At 51.7% G+C, this 19,604-nt stretch overlaps 4 protein-coding genes across 5 annotated transcripts; 3 read left to right on the plus strand and 1 right to left on the minus strand.

Moving 5' to 3' along the window:
* Window positions 1-26: 26 nt before the first annotated feature.
* On the plus strand, window positions 27-6,946 carry CCDC142 (coiled-coil domain containing 142; the record flags this gene model as incomplete). Its single annotated transcript, XM_084235772.1, has 8 exons — window positions 27-1,080; window positions 1,374-1,460; window positions 1,538-1,687; window positions 1,812-2,128; window positions 5,767-5,881; window positions 6,050-6,227; window positions 6,348-6,547; window positions 6,690-6,946. 8 exons carry the CDS (start codon window positions 27-29, stop codon window positions 6,944-6,946), a joined length of 2,358 nt encoding a protein of 785 aa, XP_084091898.1.
* Window positions 6,947-7,881: 935 nt separating this feature from the next.
* On the plus strand, window positions 7,882-8,425 carry MRPL53 (mitochondrial ribosomal protein L53; the record flags this gene model as incomplete). The annotated part of the gene is made up of 3 exons (XM_084235277.1): window positions 7,882-7,973; window positions 8,073-8,185; window positions 8,292-8,425. The coding sequence occupies 3 exons, from the start codon at window positions 7,882-7,884 to the stop codon at window positions 8,423-8,425; spliced, it is 339 nt and encodes a 112-aa protein (XP_084091403.1).
* A 4,748-nt stretch (window positions 8,426-13,173) lies between these two features.
* On the plus strand, window positions 13,174-16,587 carry MOGS (mannosyl-oligosaccharide glucosidase; the record flags this gene model as incomplete). The annotated part of the gene is made up of 4 exons (XM_084235891.1): window positions 13,174-13,516; window positions 13,694-13,920; window positions 14,406-14,602; window positions 14,844-16,587. The coding sequence occupies 4 exons, from the start codon at window positions 13,174-13,176 to the stop codon at window positions 16,585-16,587; spliced, it is 2,511 nt and encodes an 836-aa protein (XP_084092017.1).
* A 605-nt stretch (window positions 16,588-17,192) lies between these two features.
* On the minus strand, window positions 17,193-19,229 carry WBP1 (WW domain binding protein 1; the record flags this gene model as incomplete). 2 transcript variants are annotated; one of them, XM_084234328.1, is made up of 5 exons in its annotated part: window positions 17,193-17,653; window positions 17,819-17,995; window positions 18,123-18,225; window positions 18,729-18,830; window positions 19,161-19,229. In XM_084234328.1, 5 exons carry the CDS (start codon window positions 19,227-19,229, stop codon window positions 17,193-17,195), a joined length of 912 nt encoding a protein of 303 aa, XP_084090454.1. The 2 variants fall into 2 exon arrangements, with proteins under 2 accessions (XP_084090454.1, XP_084090455.1); XM_084234329.1 differs by lacking the exon at window positions 18,729-18,830.
* Between the last annotated feature and the right edge of the window lie 375 nt (window positions 19,230-19,604).

The raw sequence follows: 19,604 nt of genomic DNA on the forward strand, positions 1-19,604 counted from the left end.
TAGGTTAGTCCTTGCCACAGCACCCCATGGCCCGCGCGTCTCGCTCGGGTGGCCTCCTGCCCCCGCTCGCTACCGCGCCACCGTTGTGGCCGCACCCCGAGGGCGCTGTGGAGGAGCCGTGGAGGGGAAGGCGGACGGGCGCTCTCCGCGGGGACGTTCGCTGCTGGCCGGGGCTGCCGGTTGCCGGGAGCGTCCCCTGCCTGGACCCGAGCGGAGGGCAGCCGTGGTGGGCGGCGCCGGCGGACAGCGGTGAGCGCCATCGGACTGGCGCTGCGGACTGGGGGCCGGAGCCGACAGCCGGCGGCCCAATCCCTCCAGCGCTGCAGCGTCTCCGGGCCATTCTGCTGCGGTTGCACCGCGAGCGGGAGCAGCTCCTCCAAGCCCGGGACTATGCCCGCCACCTCCAGGCGGTCGTGCGCTTCCTGAGGATCCTGGGTCCCGGCGCGCCATCCCCCTGCCCTGACCAGTTGCTTCAGCTGTGTCGCGACCTGCTGCCGCACCCTTCCCGAAGGGCCGTCCTGAGAATCGGCCTGCGGGAGGCTCCCGAGCCGCTACTTCTGGCGCGCCCGGTCGGACTGGCCGCCCAGCGCCTGGATGCTACCATCGAGATGCAGCTTCGTGCTCTGGGTCGGGCGCCTGCCAGCCCTGGTGTGTCATCTGAACTCGCCGACCTATTGGTGGCACTTCCCACCTACCACCAACTGCAGAGGAAAACCTTGAATCACGTCCCAGGGGCTGCGCACCCTTTCCCTCCCACCCGTGTGCTCCGCCTCCTGACAGGGGAGCGGGGTTACCAGGTGGCAGGTCTGTTGGAGGAGGCGCTCTGGGGATCGGGTTTGCAGGACCAGCTCCACAGGCGGTGCCAGGAGGAGCGCGAGCTACTGCCAGGGCTACTGGGCCTGTTGGGGGGCGTGGCGGCTTCAGCCAGCAGTGGATTGGGACTTGGAGGGGCTGGAGCCCTGTGGAGCCAATACTGGACCCTGCTGTGGGCAGCCTGTGCTCAGAGTCTGGACCTAAGTGTAAGACCTTGGAGGGACCCCAAGGTAGCGGCACAACAACTGAATCAGGCACTGAGTCAGGGTGAGTGACGGGCCTTGGTGGGCATTTGGGAAGACTAGAGTCTCTTCCTTCTCCATAGCCACCTCATTCACCTACCAGCCTGACTACAGAAGCAGGCCCTCTAGAATGAACACTCACTCCCCCCACCCCACCACCCCTTTTCAGGCTATAGCTTCTGGGCTTTCAAGACATAGTCTTAATTTCCACTCCAGTCTTGAGTCTTGGGGGCTGCCCCTCCTCTTCCCCAATTGAGTGGGCAGTGGTTATGGAAAAGAAAAACCTTGTTTTCAGGTTTGAGTCGTTTTTCTCACTAGCATCCCTGCCTCAGGAGTGTAAGAAGGAGCTGGCTTCTTTGTGTCGCAGCCTATTTCATCATTCTCTTATCTGGAGTTGGGACCAAGGTGAGGAAGAATGGGCATTGGGAGTAAACAAGCCCCAGATTGCCCTTTCCCTGTCAAACCATAACCCTCATCCTCAGGCTTCTGCCAGGCCTTGGGATCTGCTGGTGGAGAGACGAGCAACCTTCCCTCATCCTCTCACACCACTAAACTTTTGCAACAGCTCTTCCCTCCTCTCTTGGATGCCCTTAGAGAAACCAGGTCAGGACCGATTCTCTGTCGGCCTACAGGTGAGATGAGGGGCTTGGGGAACAGAACAGTTGAGGATTTCCTCAATTCTGTTCTGAAGCCCACCTTCTCCCAAAGGTGTGCTCTATGACCTCCTCAGCTACTCTGCTTCCCCCTCATCCCCAGGTCCTACACCCCTTGCGCTCGGGCTCTGTACTCTGCAGACCACCTTGCTCTGGTTTTGGGGCAGAGCTCAGCAGCAGCTGGCAGTGTGGGCCCCTGGTTCCTTCCTGCTCCTGACCCAGAAGGACTTACCTGTGAGTAGCTTGGGAGTGGGGAGTGGAGCAGCCTGGGTTGGACTCAGACCTCACTCCCTGTTTCTGCTAAAGCCTCTGTTGCATGATGCGGAAGTTCTGTCTAGTCTGGCCTCAGAGGAAAGCTTGGTCCCAGATGTGGAGCAGCAGCTGGGCTTGGAGATCCAGAAACTGACCACACAGTTCCAGGTGAGAAGTGCAGGGGTCCTGACAGTGCCCAGCTTTGGTAGGGGGATGGTGGTGGGATATCTTAGTGACTTGGACTCTTCTTGGAGCCTCTGCTAAATTTATCTTTTTTTTTACTCTGTTCATTTTTTTCTTTTATCTACTTTTTATTATGGAAATTTTCAGACATGTATAAAACCTTTATATATACAAAAGTAGAAGAGTATAAGCACCCCCATATTCCTGCCACTGAGCCTTTTTTTTTTTAAGATTTATTTATTTATGCATACAAGAACTGGGATACCGGCCAGATGTGTAGGGGGGTGGGAGGATTCACCAGAGACAGAGTAGAGAACAGAACAGGCAGATTGACTGAGGTACACTGCTGAGGGGAGCAGCAGGCAAGTCAGGAGAGGTCTGCTGCACGATGGGGATTGAACTCATGCTGCAGAGGCTGCAGACAGCTTCATAGACTGCTTCATAACCCCTTGCACCACCAGGGAGGCCCATTTTTTTTTTTTAAGATTTATTTATGTATACAAGAACTAGGGTACAGGCCAGAGGTGTGGGGGGTGAGAGGATCCATCAGAGACAGAGTGGGGAACAGAACAGGCAGATTGATTGAAATACACTGCTGAGGGGAGCAGCAGGCGAGTCAGGAGAGATCTGCTGCGCCATGTGGGTCACTTCCCTGGCTGGGGATCAAATTCATGCTGCAGTGGCTAAGGGATAGCTTCATAGTACTGCATCTTAATCCTTTGCCCACCAGGGAGGGCCCCCTACTACTGAGGCTTTAACAGTTAATTCCTGATCTAGTTCATCTCCTCTTCCCCCTTCCTTTCCCCTCCATCCCCTATAATGCTAGGCTGTCATTTTGTGGTAGCAGCCACTGGCAAAGATCATTGCCTACATCCTCTATTATTTCTTTAGGATTACAAAGTGGCGATATTCCAATTCTGTCATTCCTTCTTCACTTTTGAGTTAGATAATTCCTTTAAAGTGAAACTTTCCCTCATTGATTATTTGGATACTCTGAGGTAAATTTTGTAGAGAAAAGGCAAGATAAATGATTCACTCTTTCCTTTTACTTTCTAGCTTTTGATACATTTCTCCTTTCAAAACATGTAATTTGTATTTTTATTAAATACATGTACATAGTTCAAAAGTAAAATGGAATATTGTCTTAAAGGCTCTTAATGAAAAGCTAGCACTTTAATTGCCCCCCCCCACCTCTGAATTCTGTTCCATTGTGATTTCTGTCCCACTCCTGGTTGTTTCTTCTAACATTTTCTTCTAATTTATGATGAATAAATTATAACCCCCTCTCCCATCTTGCAGATTTTCCTACTATGGGAGATGTCTTTCTTTTTTCTCTTCCTATCCAATTTTCTCCTCTTTCATCTGAATAGGGGCATGGCTGTAGAGTTCAGTCCTGTTCCTCTACTGCTTTTCTCTCTGCATTCCTGCTTATCCACAGTGCTGCAGACCCCCACACTTTAGCGCTCCTGCTCCCAGAGTTCTATACCAGTATCTGTATCTTCCCATTGGGCATGTCCACCTCAGTTTACTGCTGCCTCCTTCAACTCAGAACACTCCAGAGTAACCCCCTCATCAGTAGGACAGAGAATGATGTTCCCAGGCACTCTAAGGAGGGAAGACAGTGGGGGGCATGTGGGTACAGAAGCTCCATACAAGGCCTGTGGCTCAAGTTGACAGCTGGGCAACCTCAGAGAAACAGAAGGATTTACTGGAGGTGGCAGTTCATAGTACCTTGGGGGAGCAATAGGAAGACTAAATGTGTGTGCATACTGGTGTTTGGGGTGGGGAGATTGTGGATGAATAGGCAGGTTGGCATCAAATTTTGGGAGGCACCAAACACCAGCCCACACAACATGCTTTATCTCATGAGTGATAGGAAGCCATTGTAAGAGCAGGAGGGTAATTATGAAGACCTTGATAGAATTTGACCAGCTATAGTGATCAGGGAGACATAGTATGAGAAGGGTCCAGCTCTTGGTGGTTGTGGTGAGAACAGAACAAAAGAAAGAGCAAGAGTGTGATTACCATGTGAACCCAACACTGCAAATCAGTCTACACACCTTGCTCCTCCACATGAGTGCCTTGTGCATCTGGAGCATTCCACCACATATGGCACTGGATGAAAAAGAAGAATCGGGTACATAATCATCCTAGCTGGGTGATTATGCCTGACAGGGAATGACTGTCTCATAGTGTGTGCCCTGTATTTCCTCAATGTTGAGCGCAGAGGTTCTCCTAGTAAATGTCAGTTGACAAAATGATCATTGCCTTGGCATAAATATGGAAGGAGAAGGGTATTCTAGTTTTCAGAAGAAGGGGAGTCTGCACTTAGATGGGCTGTTGGAAGGATATGTATCAGGAGCCACATGAGCTTCTCATTTCCCTGTCCCTCCGTGCTAGATTTCCTCAAGCGTCTTACTCTCTAGGCTGGCAGCCAGCCACCTTTTTACAGAGCTGCCGCCACATGTTCTAATGCTGAGGGTTCCTCACTTCCAAAATGGGATACAGAGACACTCTTTTTTGCTGTCCTCTCTCTCTCCAATACAAAACCTATCATACAAACAAACAAAGCCAGCACATTGGCCTTTTCTTGCTTTCTGAGTTATATTGCTTTGAAAGAATGGAAGGGGCTGTCAAGACTATTGCGTTAAGTACATTCCAAAGGTTCCCTAATCTCAGAAAGTTAGTCATTGCTAACTAAGCTAGCAGATCATACAGTTTCTAACATCTGTTTTTGAATTTTAATATGGGTGATGGTCTCTTTTTTCCCTATTAACATTTTTTTTTAATTTTTATTTTTTAAAAAGATTTATTTACACAAGAACTGGGGTACAGGTCAGAGGCGTGGGAGGGTGAAAGAATTCACCAGACACAGAGCGGGGAGCAGAACTGGCAGATGGGCCGAAAACACCGCGGAGGGGGGCAGCAGGCTTGACAGGAGATGTTTGCTGTGCCATGTGGGTATCTCCCTGACTGGCCGGGAATCGAACCCGTGCTGCAGAAGCTGTGGACAGCTTCACAGCGCTGCACTCAACCTGCTGTGCCACTGAGGAGGCCCTCCAACATTCTTTTTTTTTTTTTAAAAAGATTCATTTTTATTTATGCATATAAGAGTTGGGGTACAGGCCAGAGATGCAGGGGGTGAGAGAAATCACCAAAGACAGAGTAGGGAACAGAACAGGCAGACTGACTGAAATACACTGCTGAGGGGAGCAGCAGGTAAGTCAGGAGAGGTCTGCTGCGTCATGTGTGTTGCTCCCTGCCTGGCCGGGTTCGAAACTTTGGATTGCTTCACAGTGCAGTGCTTAACCCCTTGAGCCACCAGGGAGGTCCCCCCATTCTTATAGAATAAAATTAACCTAGAATATTTCCATCATCTGAGCCAAACTGGGGAGAGCATTATAATCCTAGAGCAATTGTCCATATTTTTCCTGGGGTCAGATGCTTTGGAAAGCTCAATAAAAACTATGGCATATCACCTCAGAAAATATCCAGGCCTTCAATTATACATACAATTCTGTTTTGGAGTTTATAGATTCCAGGTTAAATGGCCCAGATTTAGAAGTTTCATAATTTGACAAGTCCCTAAATAGATAAGCCCCTCTTACTTTCTGTCTCCACAGCTTCTGCCTGAAGAGTCACTAAATCTCTTTTTTCAAGAATGTCATAAACAAGCCACACATGGCTTTGAACTCTACATGCCCCGGGGTCGGTACTGGCGGCATCATCTCTGTCCTGGTAATGCCATATCCCAGCTTCCCAGTGGGGTGATCGTGTCCCCAACCCCTCCAAACCTTGGCTTTTCTGTCTCCATCCTTGTCCTCACCTTTTCTGCCCCCCTCCCAAAGTTTTACCCTCTCCCTGAGCACCCCATAACATATCCTGTCCTTTCTCTTCTCACTCCAGAACTGCCCAGTGTTCCTAGTGAGTATGCTGGGTTGGTGGTCCGCACAGTACTGGAGCCTGTGTTACAAGGATTGCAGGGATTGCCATCCCAAGCCCAGGCCCCTGCCCTGGGCCAGGCGCTGACAGCCATCCTGGGTGCCTGGCTTGATCACATCCTCAACCATGAGATCCGGTTCAGGTCGGAAGAAAAGGAGACAGTGGCAGGGGGACGAGTGGAACTGGGAGAAGGGGACAGGTGTAGCAGAGGAGTTTGGTAAAGCAGGAGGATCAGGTGGCAACATTGTACCTTGGCCTTTAGCCTGCAGGGAGCACTGCAGCTCAGAAAAGACTTTGGAGTGGTCCGGGAGTTGCTAGAAGAGGAGCAATGGGAACTGTGCCCTGAACTTCGCCAGACACTGCTCATGCTCAGTATCTTCCAGAGGTTGGATGGAGCCCTGCTGTGTCTATTGCAGCAGCCCCTGCCCAAGACTGGAGTCCAGCGGAGGTCTCCTTGTTGCTGTGAGTCACGCCCCTCCCTCCTCCCATTCCAGGCTCTTTACCCCTTTCTCACTTTATGTTCCCCACTTTCCCACCCTCATCACTAAGGTGGCTTCAGCATTTTCCCCTCTCCCTCCCCCTGTCTTCTACTCTGCTTTACCAGGTGCATGTAATGAGGTCCAAACCATGGAATTGCCCAGCAGCAGCCTCAACAGCCTGGAGAACTTGGAGCCCCCTCTCCGATCTGGAGCACCCCCAGCCCAGACAGCTCAGTTGCTAAGCACACTGTGGGGAGGGGGACCTAGCCTTGAGGCTTACCTGGTGGGAAACCAGCAAGCCTGGCTGGCCCTGAGACAGCACCAGCGCCCTCGTTGGTACCTGCCTTTTCTTTTCTGCTTGGGGCTCAGTCCTGAATCCTAAGGAGCCCAATTAGCAGCCAGAAAGTCAGAGCTTCCCATCTTTGGTTGGAAAAGCCCAGACCTTTGGAAATGCATATTGAAAAAGTCTACAATTGGGAGCTTGGAAGAAAGCATACCCATAAGCTACGAAGAGCCTGCACTTACAAACTAAGAATCCGATTCCACTTCAGTGCCTTGAATAGAGGGCAAAACCGCAGCCTGGAACCCAGAGGTCAGCCTACCTGGGAGGCTTAAGCTTAGTTCCTTATCAGTGAAGATATCTCTGTGCTAGAGACTGGGAGGAAGGCTACAGGGTTGGAGCCTACGGAAAAGGAGAGGAGGAAAATCAGTAGAAAGCAGCGAGCCTAGATGCTTCTCTTATGATCCAGGAACCAGGCAAACCACCTAGTTAATTTATGAGGAACCACAGAAGTGAAACAGGCATTTCTACACCTGGACCAGTCCCAAAGGCTGTCTCCCCTCTACTATTTTCAGTCATTTCTGAATACTGGGCTGTAGGCCCTAAACGTTTTAAGCTTTGGTTATTCTGAGTTCAACATGTTTTACCCTCAGTTCCCTGAGTGGGGTAACCTGGTAGGGACCGGCACTTAAGAGGCGCCCACTAAGATCTGGCATAAGTGAGTAAAAAGGGGGAAAGGCTCCAGAAGACCGGCTTGTTACTGCAGTCAGATGCAAGAGGCTTTTGCACTTTTTATTTATTGCCTTCACCGTGGCACAAGAGGACTGTTCATTAACAGTATTTAACTGACCGCTTTGGGCCACTCCATACCCTGAGCCGAAAGCATCTCGTTCCCGCCTGACCTTCCTTCTCTCGGGCTGAAGGTCCAGGCAGGCGGCTTGGACCGGCCATTGCTGGCTGACAGCTGCGGACCGCCCCAGGAGCGCCGGGAAGGCGTCACTTCCGCCCGCGCGAGCCCTTCCGGGGCGGAGGCCATCATGGCGGCGGCCTTGGCTCGGCTCGGGCTACGGTCGGTGAAGCAGGTTCGGGTTCAGTTTTGCCCATTCGAGAAGAACGTGGAGTCGACGAGGTACGAGAGGGCTGCTGTGGGGACGGGAAGGAGTTCGCTGTCTGCCCGCCGGGGGTCTAGCCCCCTCGGCCGGGTGCTCAAGCCCTGTTCCCACCACAGGACCTTCCTCCAGGCAGTGAGTAGCGAGAAAGTCCGCTCCACCAACCTCAACTGCGCGGTGATTGCGGACGTGAGGCACGACGGCTCCGAGCCTTGCGTGGATGTGCTGTTCGGTGGGTTCCAGTGGAGAGTCCGGCGGGAAGGGGTGGTAGGCAGCCCCCGCTCCCTCAGCCTGAGCCCGCTGCCCTGGGTGACTGACTCGTTTGTTTTTTTCCCCAGGAGACGGGCATCGCTTGATTATGCGCGGCGCCCACCTTTCCGCCCAGGAGATGTTCACTGCCTTCGCTTCCCACATCCAGTCACGGGGCACAGCAGGGAGCGAGGACAAGCCGGGCGCTGGTAACGGGCGCTAACACCGCAAAAGAAAGCCCAACAAGCCTGTTTTATTCTGGAACTAGTAGGGCACTTAACTGAGAACTTACTCACTCAGACCATCAGCTGTATGTTCCACGTAGAAGCAGCAAAACCTCCAGGAGCCCTGTGACTACAAAGCGAATCGTTTTTGGAGGAAGACAAAATCAGGAAGGGATCTGGACAAACGTTATTTCACTGTTTCCATTTCCAAAGGTTCATTGCTTAACCTTTTTGAATTTGCTTCTTTCACAACTCACTCAAGGTGGCTCTTAATTTTATCCGCTAAATCCACTGCTGTTTTCTCTCCATCCCAGTAGCATCTGCCACTCTCAATTCACTCTTTTGTGGAACTTCTCTTCCTTTCTGGTCCTTTTTTCTTCTTTTAACCATAAAGTTATACTACTCGTACCTTTTTTCTTGTCTTTATTTTGGTCTTTCTTCTGTCATAACTTGAACTAACCTCTCTGATTTAATTCTTTATTTTTCTTTAGTCAGAGGTTTTCAGCAATTCCTCCAAATTCCACCAATACTCTTTACTCAAAATAGAATTGACAGTATGACATAAACCTCCCTCCCTGACTTCTCTGTACCTTTTAAAGGTGCTTCATCTGCTTAGCCACCTGGGCTAGAAACCGTAACATTATCTCTGGTTCTGCCCTTTCCCTGAATATCCAGTCACTAAGCTCAGAATATTGTGGTAAACACAAACTTCTGAAATTTTCTCTCCATTTGCGCTTACTCTGTATTGTATTCTCTTATCTTGTCTCTTTTTTTCCTAATCATTTTTACTGTTGCTTAATTTTATCTTTGTTAAGTGTATCACTTTGTTAAGTGTATCTTTCACTACTGCTTGTTTCAAAGAACAGAGCCTAAAGTACTCTTCACTATGTCTAAAGTTTTTCATACAGGGTTACCACCCATTGGTATGGATCATGAAATCAATTTAGGGGGTTAAGTTAGCCTTTAAAAAAAAAAGGGAGGGCCTCCCTGGTGGCACAGGCTATTGAGCACAGCGCTGTGGACTGTCCGCAGCCTCTTCAGAGTGGGTTAGATCCCCGCAGGCCTCGGAGCAATCCACATGGCGGGCAGACCTCTCCTGTCTCTCCCCCTGCTCCCCTCAGCAGTGTATTTCGTTGGTCTGCCTGTTCTGTTCCCTGCTCTGTCTCTGGTGACTCCTCTTACCCTCCCCCGCACATCTGGCCCGTACCCCGGCTCTTGTATAAATACAAAATAAATCTTAAAAAAATAAATAAATAAAGGGAAAAGAAAAGAAACAAAGTAAAATAAAAAGTATCAGTTCATGAAATGGGAAGTATTCTTTTTAAGAAACGTTTTAAGCATATAATTATGAACAGACAGACAGTATATGTATATATGTGTATCTGTGTACTCAGTTGCAATATGGAATTGTTTCTCACTCTGCCATGTAGAACCCTGCTTTGGAACCCATGTCTTTTATTTGGATTGGACTATTGCCCATATCCATTGCCTTTCCTAGTGAAGTAGAGGCCTTTTGTAGATCCCAAAAATGGTTAATAGCCACTGGTTTGGAGAACTTCAGAATGCTCAGTGAGGCAATCAAGGGTCTCTGGACACTGGGTGCTATGAATTTTGCCAAATAGATTTTCCCATGACTCTCTCACATTTCTGTACTACTTCCCAACTCAAAAGGCTGCTCAAAAGGATGTTTTCCCCCTTACTCGTTTAAAAAAGAACACTACTCCTTTACTGCCTTCGGGTAGTTAAGGGTCAAAGTGACTCCGGTTAAAATCACAGCTTTCTCCTAAAGAAGCCAAATAACTTTGGGCAAACTACTTGCCTGTTTCCTCATTTGTAAAATGGCGACAATGGTACCTACCTCATATAACACTTTAGAGTATTTAATGAATTGCTATGTGCAAAATACTTGGAACATTATTGAGAACTTAAGTGTTGTTATCTAAGAGGCCTTTTGCTGCAGTTGAAAGAATACTGACAACCTAGATTTGAGTTGCCCAACTTTGACTGACTGGCCTGTTAATCTTTGGTCAGGCCTAACTACCACTCTCCTCATCTGTAAAAATGGGGATGGTTTAATCATTGCTGTAAACATGGAATAAGTATTGAAATTGGTGCTGTTTTCTCTGTCCCCAGCACCTTGCAGAGATGTCTAGTATAGACCATGCAATAAACATTTGTTTGAATCACGGATATTTAGCATCTACCTTATAAATGCTACAAGGCAGTTTGTAGATGCTGATTAGTATACTGGCTAGTATACTGGGATATAAGGTAAATAATGAAACTCAGGTATGTCAAAAGTGCCACCAGAGATGTGTACCAAGTGCAATGGTGGCAAGAAAGAGTTAACCATTGAGTTTGGTAAGGTGATATTGAACAAACAAAAGGTCTACTAGTAAAGGGTAGGACTGCAAATTAGATTGTAGTGAAATAGGACTTGAATATGTGTGGACTTGAGTGAGTCCGAGCCTGAACCGCGACGGTGAGGGAAATCAGACATGGGGGACTGTCATGTCCAGCATGCAGTAAATCTTTATTGTCTTAGTGCTCATTATATACTATTTTAATTGCAGCAGGTGTAACATCAAAGCATACCACATAATGATAACATGCATGAATGATTAGTCTATTTTCTTACTATTATCTATTTACTTCAGACAGTAGGGTATCAGGCGGTTAGTTCTCACACACATAATCTTATCGCCTCCTAGCCTGAGCCTGGGAAGTTCGCTCATTATTTTGTTGTTGTCAATCTGTGGAGATGTACACAGTTCACTTCCAGGCTCTCAACACCAAGTCCAGTCACCCAGAGGTTTTCCTCCGAGACACATGTGTTTTCACATGCCTTAGGGACTCAGGTCAAGGCCCTTCTGCTTACTGCGCAGGATCTCTCCATTTTATTATTCTCAGGCTGTGGAGATGTAGAAGCCCGACTTCACGCAGGTCACTTTCCAGGCTCTCAACACCAAGTCCTGTCACTCAGAGGTTTTCCTCCGAGACACATGTGTTTTCACATGCCTTAGAGACTCGGGTCAAGGCCCTTTTGCTCACTACGCAGGGTGGCCGCCTCCAACAAATATGCAGCATAAGACTTTTACTAGTATTGAGTTTGGATGGGAGGTGTGGTAATAGAGTTATAAAGGATAAGAATTTGTACTTCATGATGGACTGGACTATTGCCTTTCCTAGTGAAGTGGAGGCCTTTTGTAGATCCCAAAAATGGTTAATAGCCACTGGTTTGGAGGAGAACTTCAGAATGCTCTGTGAGGCAATCAAGGCAATCAAGTGTCCAGTGTATGGACACTGGCTGCTATGAATTTTGCCAAATAGATTTTATGCTGACCTGTTGTTAAGAAATAAATAACTTGGAGCGCAGCGCTGTGAGACTGTCCCCAGCCTCTGCAGCGCAGATTCCATCCTGGCCCCATGCAGAGATACCCACATGGTGCAGCAGACCTCTCCTGTCTCACCCACTGCTCCCCTCGTTAGTGTGTTTTGGTCAGTCTGCCTGTTCTGTTCCCTGCTCTCTCTCTGGTGAATCCTCTCACCCTCCTGCACATCTGGCCTTTGCCCGGTTCCTCTATGCATGAATAAATAAATCTTATAAAAAAATGAAAATAACTCTGGCCTCTAAGTTGCATTTCTGAACTGCCATCAAATATGTTAATTTTTCTAGGTCAACCTGAGATGCTGATGTTACCTCCTTCCTACAGCATCCCCTGATCAGAACATAAACTATCCTTTCCCTATGCTCCTTTGCTTCATGAGCTGTTGAAAAGAAGGGGGTGGGGGGGCCTCCCTGGTGGCGCAAGGGGTTAAGCACCACACCATGAAGCTATCTGCAGCCTCTGCAGCACGAGTTCAATCCCCTGGCTGGGCAGGGAGCTACCCATATGGCACAGCAGACCTCTCCTGTCACACTTGCTGCTCCCCTCAGCAGTGTATTTCAGTAGAGCTGCCTGTTCTGCTCCTCACTGTCTCTGGTGAATCCTCTCACCCCCCTGCAACTCTGGCCTGTACTGCAGTTCTTGTATTCATGAATAAATAAATCTTTAAAAAAAAATGTGGGGGAGAGGAGGAAATACGCAGTCTCTAAGGGCATTCTCCACCATTATGGCTCTTCAAAGGTTCATTTAGATAAGGAATAGTAGAATGAGTGGAGACACAGGGTTGCTTAAAGATAGTGCTGGAATACATCTCGGATTTCTTCTAAGATCCACTGCTGTACCCCTCCATTTTACTAGGAGAGAAGGTGTGGAGATGGGCAAAATGGTCCAGTCTAATTTAAATACACCTGGATTACAAGTCAGTCACTTCCTATCTCTGACCAGGACCAAGTTACTTGAAGTTTTTGAAGCATAGGTTTTTGCTATCTGGTCGGGGCGGGGTGGGGGGCGTCGCGATTAAATGTAAAACACTCAAGATAGCAACTCGGGTCTTTAATCTATAGTACTGTTTGAAGAGCCCCATGTTAGATTTTTCTATTAGCCTGTGAACTCGGAGAGGACGCCACACAGACGCCAAGGCAGTGAGAGCGGCCAGGGGGACCGCGCCTATGCCAAGCGGGAGAAGCGATTCTGAGCGCCGGGGCTTCAATGACGTGGCGGGGCGGGACTTCCGGCGGAAGCGGAACGGAGGCACAGGCTAGCAGGTGCCGCTGACAGATCAGCGGGCTGCGGGGAGCAGCGTGCGAACCCGGGATCCGAGGCAGGAGTCCCAGCCCCGCGACGCCGACCTCCTTGCCAAGATGGCTCGGGGCGAGCGGCGGCGCCGCGCGGTGCCGACAGACACGCCGCGGACTGCGGAGCGGCGGGGCGGCCCGGCGCGGCGGGACGGGAGGGGCGGCGGGGCCCGTGGCGCTACCCGGGGAGTGGCTCTAGCCGTTGTCCTGGCTCTGGCTCTGGGCCTCTCCGGGCGCTGGCTGCTGGCTTGGCACCGTGCACGACGGGCAGTCACGCTGCTCTCTGCGCCCCCGGCGCTGCCTCCTGACTCCTCCAGTCCCGCAGTGGCCCCAGACCTCTTCTGGGGCACCTACCGTCCTCATGTCTACTTCGGCATGAAGACCCGCAGCCCGCAGCCCCTTCTCACTGGTAACCGGGCCCCGGGGCGGGCAGGCAGGCGGACTCTTTTAATCTGGGCGCCCCAGCTTCACGCCAGAGCTAGGTGGGGAGGAGCGGATCAGGAGAGTTATAAGTGGGATGACCCTGAAGTTCTCGGAGCCCCAGATCCCATGCTCTCTTTGACTTACGTGGCCATTTTACCCCCAGGACTGATGTGGGCGCAGCAAGGCGCCACCGCAGGGACCCCTAAGCTCAGGCACACGTGTGAGCAGGGGGACGGCGTGGGTCCCTATGGCTGGGAGTTCCATGACGGTGTCTCCTTCGGGCGGCAACACATCCAGGATGGGGCCTTGAGGCTCACAACTGAGTTCGTCAAGAGGCCTGGGGGTCAGCACGGAGGGGACTGGAGCTGGAGAGTGACTGTAGAATCTCAGGTCAGGGCCTCAGGACACCCTTCCCCTAGCCTGGACTCCCTCCACCCTTCCTTTGCTGCCAGCAAATGCAATATGAAGTGGGAGTTAACAGCAGGGGCTCTGAGTCTGGCTGCTTGTTTGAATCCTGTTTTAAACACTTTCCTGTGACTGTCTCTATTTACTATCTCTAAGCCTTGGTTTCCTTGTATATAAAATGGAGATGAAAATAGCACCTAACTCACAGGATTGTAAGAATGAACTTAAATAATATGTGGCATTTTTAGCATAGTACATAGCAAAAAGTACTCTATTATTCCCCCAGGGAACCCCATGCAAGGCTCTTTATGTCATCCCACTGGGTGCTTACCTTCGGTGACTCTCAGCACCGCCAAATGTATGTTGTTTACCAAGTTGCCCAGCCTAGTGTCCCTTTCCCTCACTAAGGCTGATTCGCAAGAGAAACTGCCAATCTAATGCTGTTTTTTTGTCTGTCATTGGTCACCCAGGCCTCAGGTACCTCTGCTCTCCCTTTGGTGTCCCTGTTCTTCTATGTGGTAACAGACGGCAAGGAAGTCCTAGTGCCAGAAGTTGTGGCCAAAGGGCAGTTGAAGTTCATCAGTGGGCACACCACTGAACTTGGTGATTTCCGACTTACACTTTTGACACCAACCAGTCCAGGAGATACTGCTCCCAAGTATGGCAGGTAAGTGGGGAAGAGTATATGAGTTGATGGTAGGGGTGGTACAGACACTGAGTTAGCCCAATTTGTCTCCCTCATTCCACCTCCACCCTGTTTCCACCAGTTAGTCCACTCTCATTAGGCTCTGTGTTCCCTGCATTGCTGAGACCTTCTTACCCTGACTCCTGATCACTTTGAATTTCTCTTTATAATTCCCATCACTTCCTCTTGAATAATATTTCTTTTTTTCCCCCTCACCTTCAAGCTACAATGTCTTCTGGTCCTCCAACCCAGGACTTCCTTTGCTGACAGAGATGGTGAAGAGTCGCCTAAATAGCTGGTTTCAACATCGGCCCCCAGGGGCCTCCCCTGAGCGCTACCTCGGCTTGCCAGGATCTCTTAAGTGGGAGGACAGAGGCCAAAGTGGGCAAGGACAGGGACAAGGGCAATTCTTAATTCAGCAGGTGACACTGAAAGTCCCCTATTCCATGGAGTTGGTGTTTGAATCAGGCAGTGCCCGATTAGGAGGAAGCCAAGCCCTGACGCAACTGTCTGGCAGCTTACTGACCCAGGCCTTGGAGAGCCATGCTGCATCCTTCAGAGAGCGCTTTGAGAAGATCTTCCAGCTGAAGGAAAAGGGCCTGAGCCTTGAGGAGCAGGCTTTGGGACAGACTGCCCTCAGTGGCCTCCTTGGCGGAATTGGCTACTTCTATGGACAGGGTCTGGTGTTGCCGGATACAGGGGTTGAGGGGCCTGAGCTGAAGGCAGACCCAGCCCTCTTTCCACCTGTCCCTCTATTCACTGCGGTCCCCTCACGGTCGTTTTTCCCACGAGGCTTCCTTTGGGATGAGGGTTTTCACCAGCTGGTGATCCAGCGGTGGGATCCCCGCCTCACCCAAGAGGCCCTAGGACACTGGCTGGGGCTGCTTAATGCTGATGGCTGGATTGGGCGAGAGCAGGTGCTGGGGGATGAAGCCCGAGCCCGGGTGCCCCGAGAATTCCTGGTGCAACGGGCAGCCCATGCCAACCCTCCAACCCTTCTTTTGCCTATAGCTCACATGCTGGAGGGTGGTGACCCTGCTGACTTGGCCTTCCTCCACAGGGCTTTTCCCCGTTTGCGTGCCTGGTTTTCCTGGCTCCATCAGAGCCAGGCAGGACCAGTGCCACTATCTTACCGCTGGCGGGGCCGGGATTCGGCCTTGCCAACCCTTCTGAACCCAAAAACACTGCCTTCGGGTCTAGATGATTATCCCAGGGCTTCACACCCTTCAGCCACTGAGCGGCACTTGGACCTGCGGTGCTGGGTGGCACTGGGTGCCCGTGTGCTGGCACGGCTGGCATCTCATCTGGGAGAGGCTGAGGCAGCTGCAGAGCTGGGCCCGCTAGCTGCCTCACTGGAGGCAGAGGAGAGTCTGGATGAGCTGCACTGGGCTCCGGAGCTGGGAGTCTTTGCAGACTTTGGGAACCACACAAAAGCAGTGCATCTGAAGCCTCAGCCCCCTCAGGGCCTGGTGCGGGTGGTGGGCCGGCCCCACCCTCGCTTGCAGTATGTGGATGCCTTGGGCTATGTCAGTATATTTCCCTTGCTGCTGCGGCTGCTGGAACCCAACTCTTCCCATCTTGGGCCCCTGCTGGATGTTCTAGCTGACAGTCGCCATCTCTGGAGCCCCTTTGGTTTACGGTCCCTTGCAGCTTCCAGCCCCTTTTATGGCCAGCGCAATTCAGAGCATGATCCTCCCTACTGGCGGGGTGCCGTGTGGCTCAACATCAATTATCTAGCCTTGGGGGCACTGCACCACTATGGACATCTGGAGGGTCCCCACCAGGCCCGGGCTGCCAAGTTGCACAATGAGCTTCGTGCCAATGTGGTGGGCAATGTGAAGCGGCAATACCAGGCCACAGGATTCCTGTGGGAGCAGTACAGTGATCGGGATGGGCGGGGCATGGGCTGCCGCCCTTTCCAGGGCTGGACCAGCCTTGTCCTGCTGGCCATGGCTGAAGACTACTAAAGGGGTAGGATAGGTACTGGGTCCCTTGTGTCACTCCGGACTAGGTGGTCTTTAGTTTCTGCTCCAACCCTCAGATACCAGTAATTCAAACCCTCAGCTCATCTCAGGTGTCTTGTTACTGTCATCCCACATAGCCCTGGGATGAATGTGAATTCAGAGTCTATTTTTCTAATAAATTGGGAAACCATGCTAAACTATTGCTTTTGCTGGCACTTTGCCTCACCAAAAGGTCTTGGCTCTGTCCAGGTTTTAGGGCTGTCTCTTGTTCTTCAGAGAAAAGCAGGCAAAGTGGCCATTACCCCCCCCAAAAGTGGAGATGTTTCCCCTCCAAACCCAGTCAGGTCAAGTGCAGTGTAGTGAGTTGAGCACTAGTCCACCCAAATCCACAAGTAGCTGGTTCACATCTCTTTAATGAGATCAAAGGCTCCTGTGTATATCTTGGGGGGGAATAGAGCTAGCACAGCCCCCCAAACACTGCCCCTCTCATTAGAGCTCCAGCTCTTTTAGACAGATTCTAGGAATTTGGGGAGAGACCGAGAACTCGAGGTGTTGGGATCAGGGCTCTTTTTGGTAGGCAAGTAACCCACCTACCCTCCCCAAACTCCTTATGGGATGTCCCCGTCACTGGAAGTAGCCAGCCCCACAGGAGAGACCTGGGGTATAGGAGTTAGGGGCAGTGCACAAGGGGTGTGGTCCTCCAGATCTGGTGGGGTAACATTAGCCCTAGCCTCCTTGACTGGCTCACCCTCGCTGGAGTGGGGACAAGGGCAGAGCTCGATACCCGAGTCACCGGTCAGGTGGCGATAGCGGCAGGAGGGGGGTGTGGGGGCAGGGCTCACCCCTGCCCCAGGCTCATCCTCCTGATGGGGGGCAGTCTGGTGGGAGGAAACACCTTCCACATTTGTTCCCTCGAAGTGGGCAGGGCAGCTAAAAGCAGAGGAGCAGCAGGTGCATTCGCTGGAAGCAGTCAAGGGGCAGCCCGGGGCTGCAGTGTAAGGAGGCGGCGGTGTGCCCGGGCGGTGAACCACGTCCTCATAGGCTGGGGGTTTGAAGGCGCTGAGGAGGCCTGCAGGAAAGAATGGCATCGTTGGTTGAAGGCAACCAGGAGTTGGGTGGTGGTCTCTTTCCTATTAGGGAAAAGTATGTTTTGAAATGTCTGGAAAGGGAATGTGGGGTTGACTTGGTTTGGAAAGCCTGCTGGCAGTTGAGCCCAAAGCCTCAAGTCACTCACGAAGGTCAAGCAGTGAACCGGTAGGAACAGGGCCAGCCCCATGGCATGCCCCGTGGTAGGCCAACAAGTTGATCTCACGCTGCCGCTGCTGCTGCTGCAGTCGGAGTTTGGCTCTTCGATGGCGGAAGGCGCAACAGCAGCTAAAGAGGATGAGGACAGTCCACAGCAGCCAGAACCCTGCAGGGAGTGAGGAGGGAGTGTCTTAGATACCTCCCATGCAGAGAAGGGTCTCTGAAGGCTGGAATTCTGAGGTCCAAAGGAGGGTGGGCAGAGGGACCTGTGAACAGCCCCCTTGGAGACTCACACCAGAGCTCATAGTAGTAGGTGCAGCAGCCAGTCTCCCCGCAGCAGTGACCACTCTCACAGAGGTAGGGCTGGTTGTTCACTCCTGGGCACAGCTCTCGAAGCTGGGAGCAAGGAGGCACTTAGAACCAAGGGGGGCTCCTGCCCAGGGCACTGTTCATCCCCTCCCCCTACATACACATACACAATCCCACCCTGGGAAGCTCAGAGAGCTCTATGGGGAGAGGGGAGAGTGATGCTGGGAGGAGTGTTCAAATATCTGAAGGGCTGTCCAAATGGGAGAACACCTGCAATAGCAAGAATCCATCCAGAAAACAAGATGCACGGTGTGGACATATAAAGAGGCAGCTATCAGCTCTGCATACAGGAGAACTATTGCCCACACAGCTAGTCCCCCAGGGTATTTTCTGTTAAGGGACTGTTTTGGCAGAAGCCAAGAAGGTCAGGGGTATCCCCCAGTCTTAGACGATGGGTATGGACTTTAAGATAATTTCCTAAGTTAAGCTGCTCTCATCATCTCCCACCCCCACGCTCCATCTTTCCACCCCTGGGTCTCAGGCTTCCTAGGGCAGAGTGGCAGTGTGAGACCCAGGGCAATGCTCCCAACCAGATGGGATTGCTGTGGATGATAAAGGATGGCATCCAGGGCGCGAGTGTGGGTTCCAGCTCTTCTCCAAATTGCTCCCTCAAGAGAAGACGCTGCCGGACTCTGTTGTGACAATAGGCACACAGAAAAACATCACAAATAACTGTTGCACGACAGAGGGAGCTTCCCTGGGGCCTCACTACGCCTCTGGTCACTGGCGAGCCACCGCCAGCTTCCACTGCAGCCAGGGGATGGGGGTCTAGGAGGCTGCAGGCACAGTCAACTGCATCTACCTTACAAAGTTTAGACAAAGAGTGGAAGGGACATGCTTAGGAACTTCACCGTACCTTTGGCTCCGTGAGTTCCGCCCCCACCCTCCAAAAGGAAGGGACAAGGAAAGGGGAAAGAGCAATAAATGGCTGTCGCGATGGGCTTGCGGAGCTGTTAGGATACCTGCTGTTGCGGCACCCGAAGTGCCCCCCAGGCCTCCTCGCTGCCGTTCCCGCTGCTGGCCCGAGCCATTCCTCCACTTACAGTCCCCTGAAGACCACAGCCTCCTCTACCGCCAGCCGCCCCGCCCCTGCCACCTCTGCCGCCACCGCCATGGCCCCTGCCCGGCCCATCTTCGCTGCCGCCACCATCACTCCGCGGCCGGAGCTTCCATCCGGGGAGAGCTCTGCCAACGAGCACCGAGGCTGCTCTGCTCCGCCAATCAGCATCGTCCTCCGACGGAGCCGCCAATAGGAGTGGAACAGAGGATTCTCCCCGTGGCCAATCGCCGGCAGCGCCCCCGCCACTCTCCGGGACAACAGGAGCTCGCACAGACAAAGAGGGGGATGAGGCTCGACCCACGGCCCTGACTGACAGCGACAATAGCCAATGTGGACAACAGAACAG

This window comes from Talpa europaea (assembly GCF_964194135.1).
Source record: "Talpa europaea genome assembly, chromosome: 6".
NCBI classification, from domain to species: domain Eukaryota; kingdom Metazoa; phylum Chordata; class Mammalia; order Eulipotyphla; family Talpidae; genus Talpa; species Talpa europaea.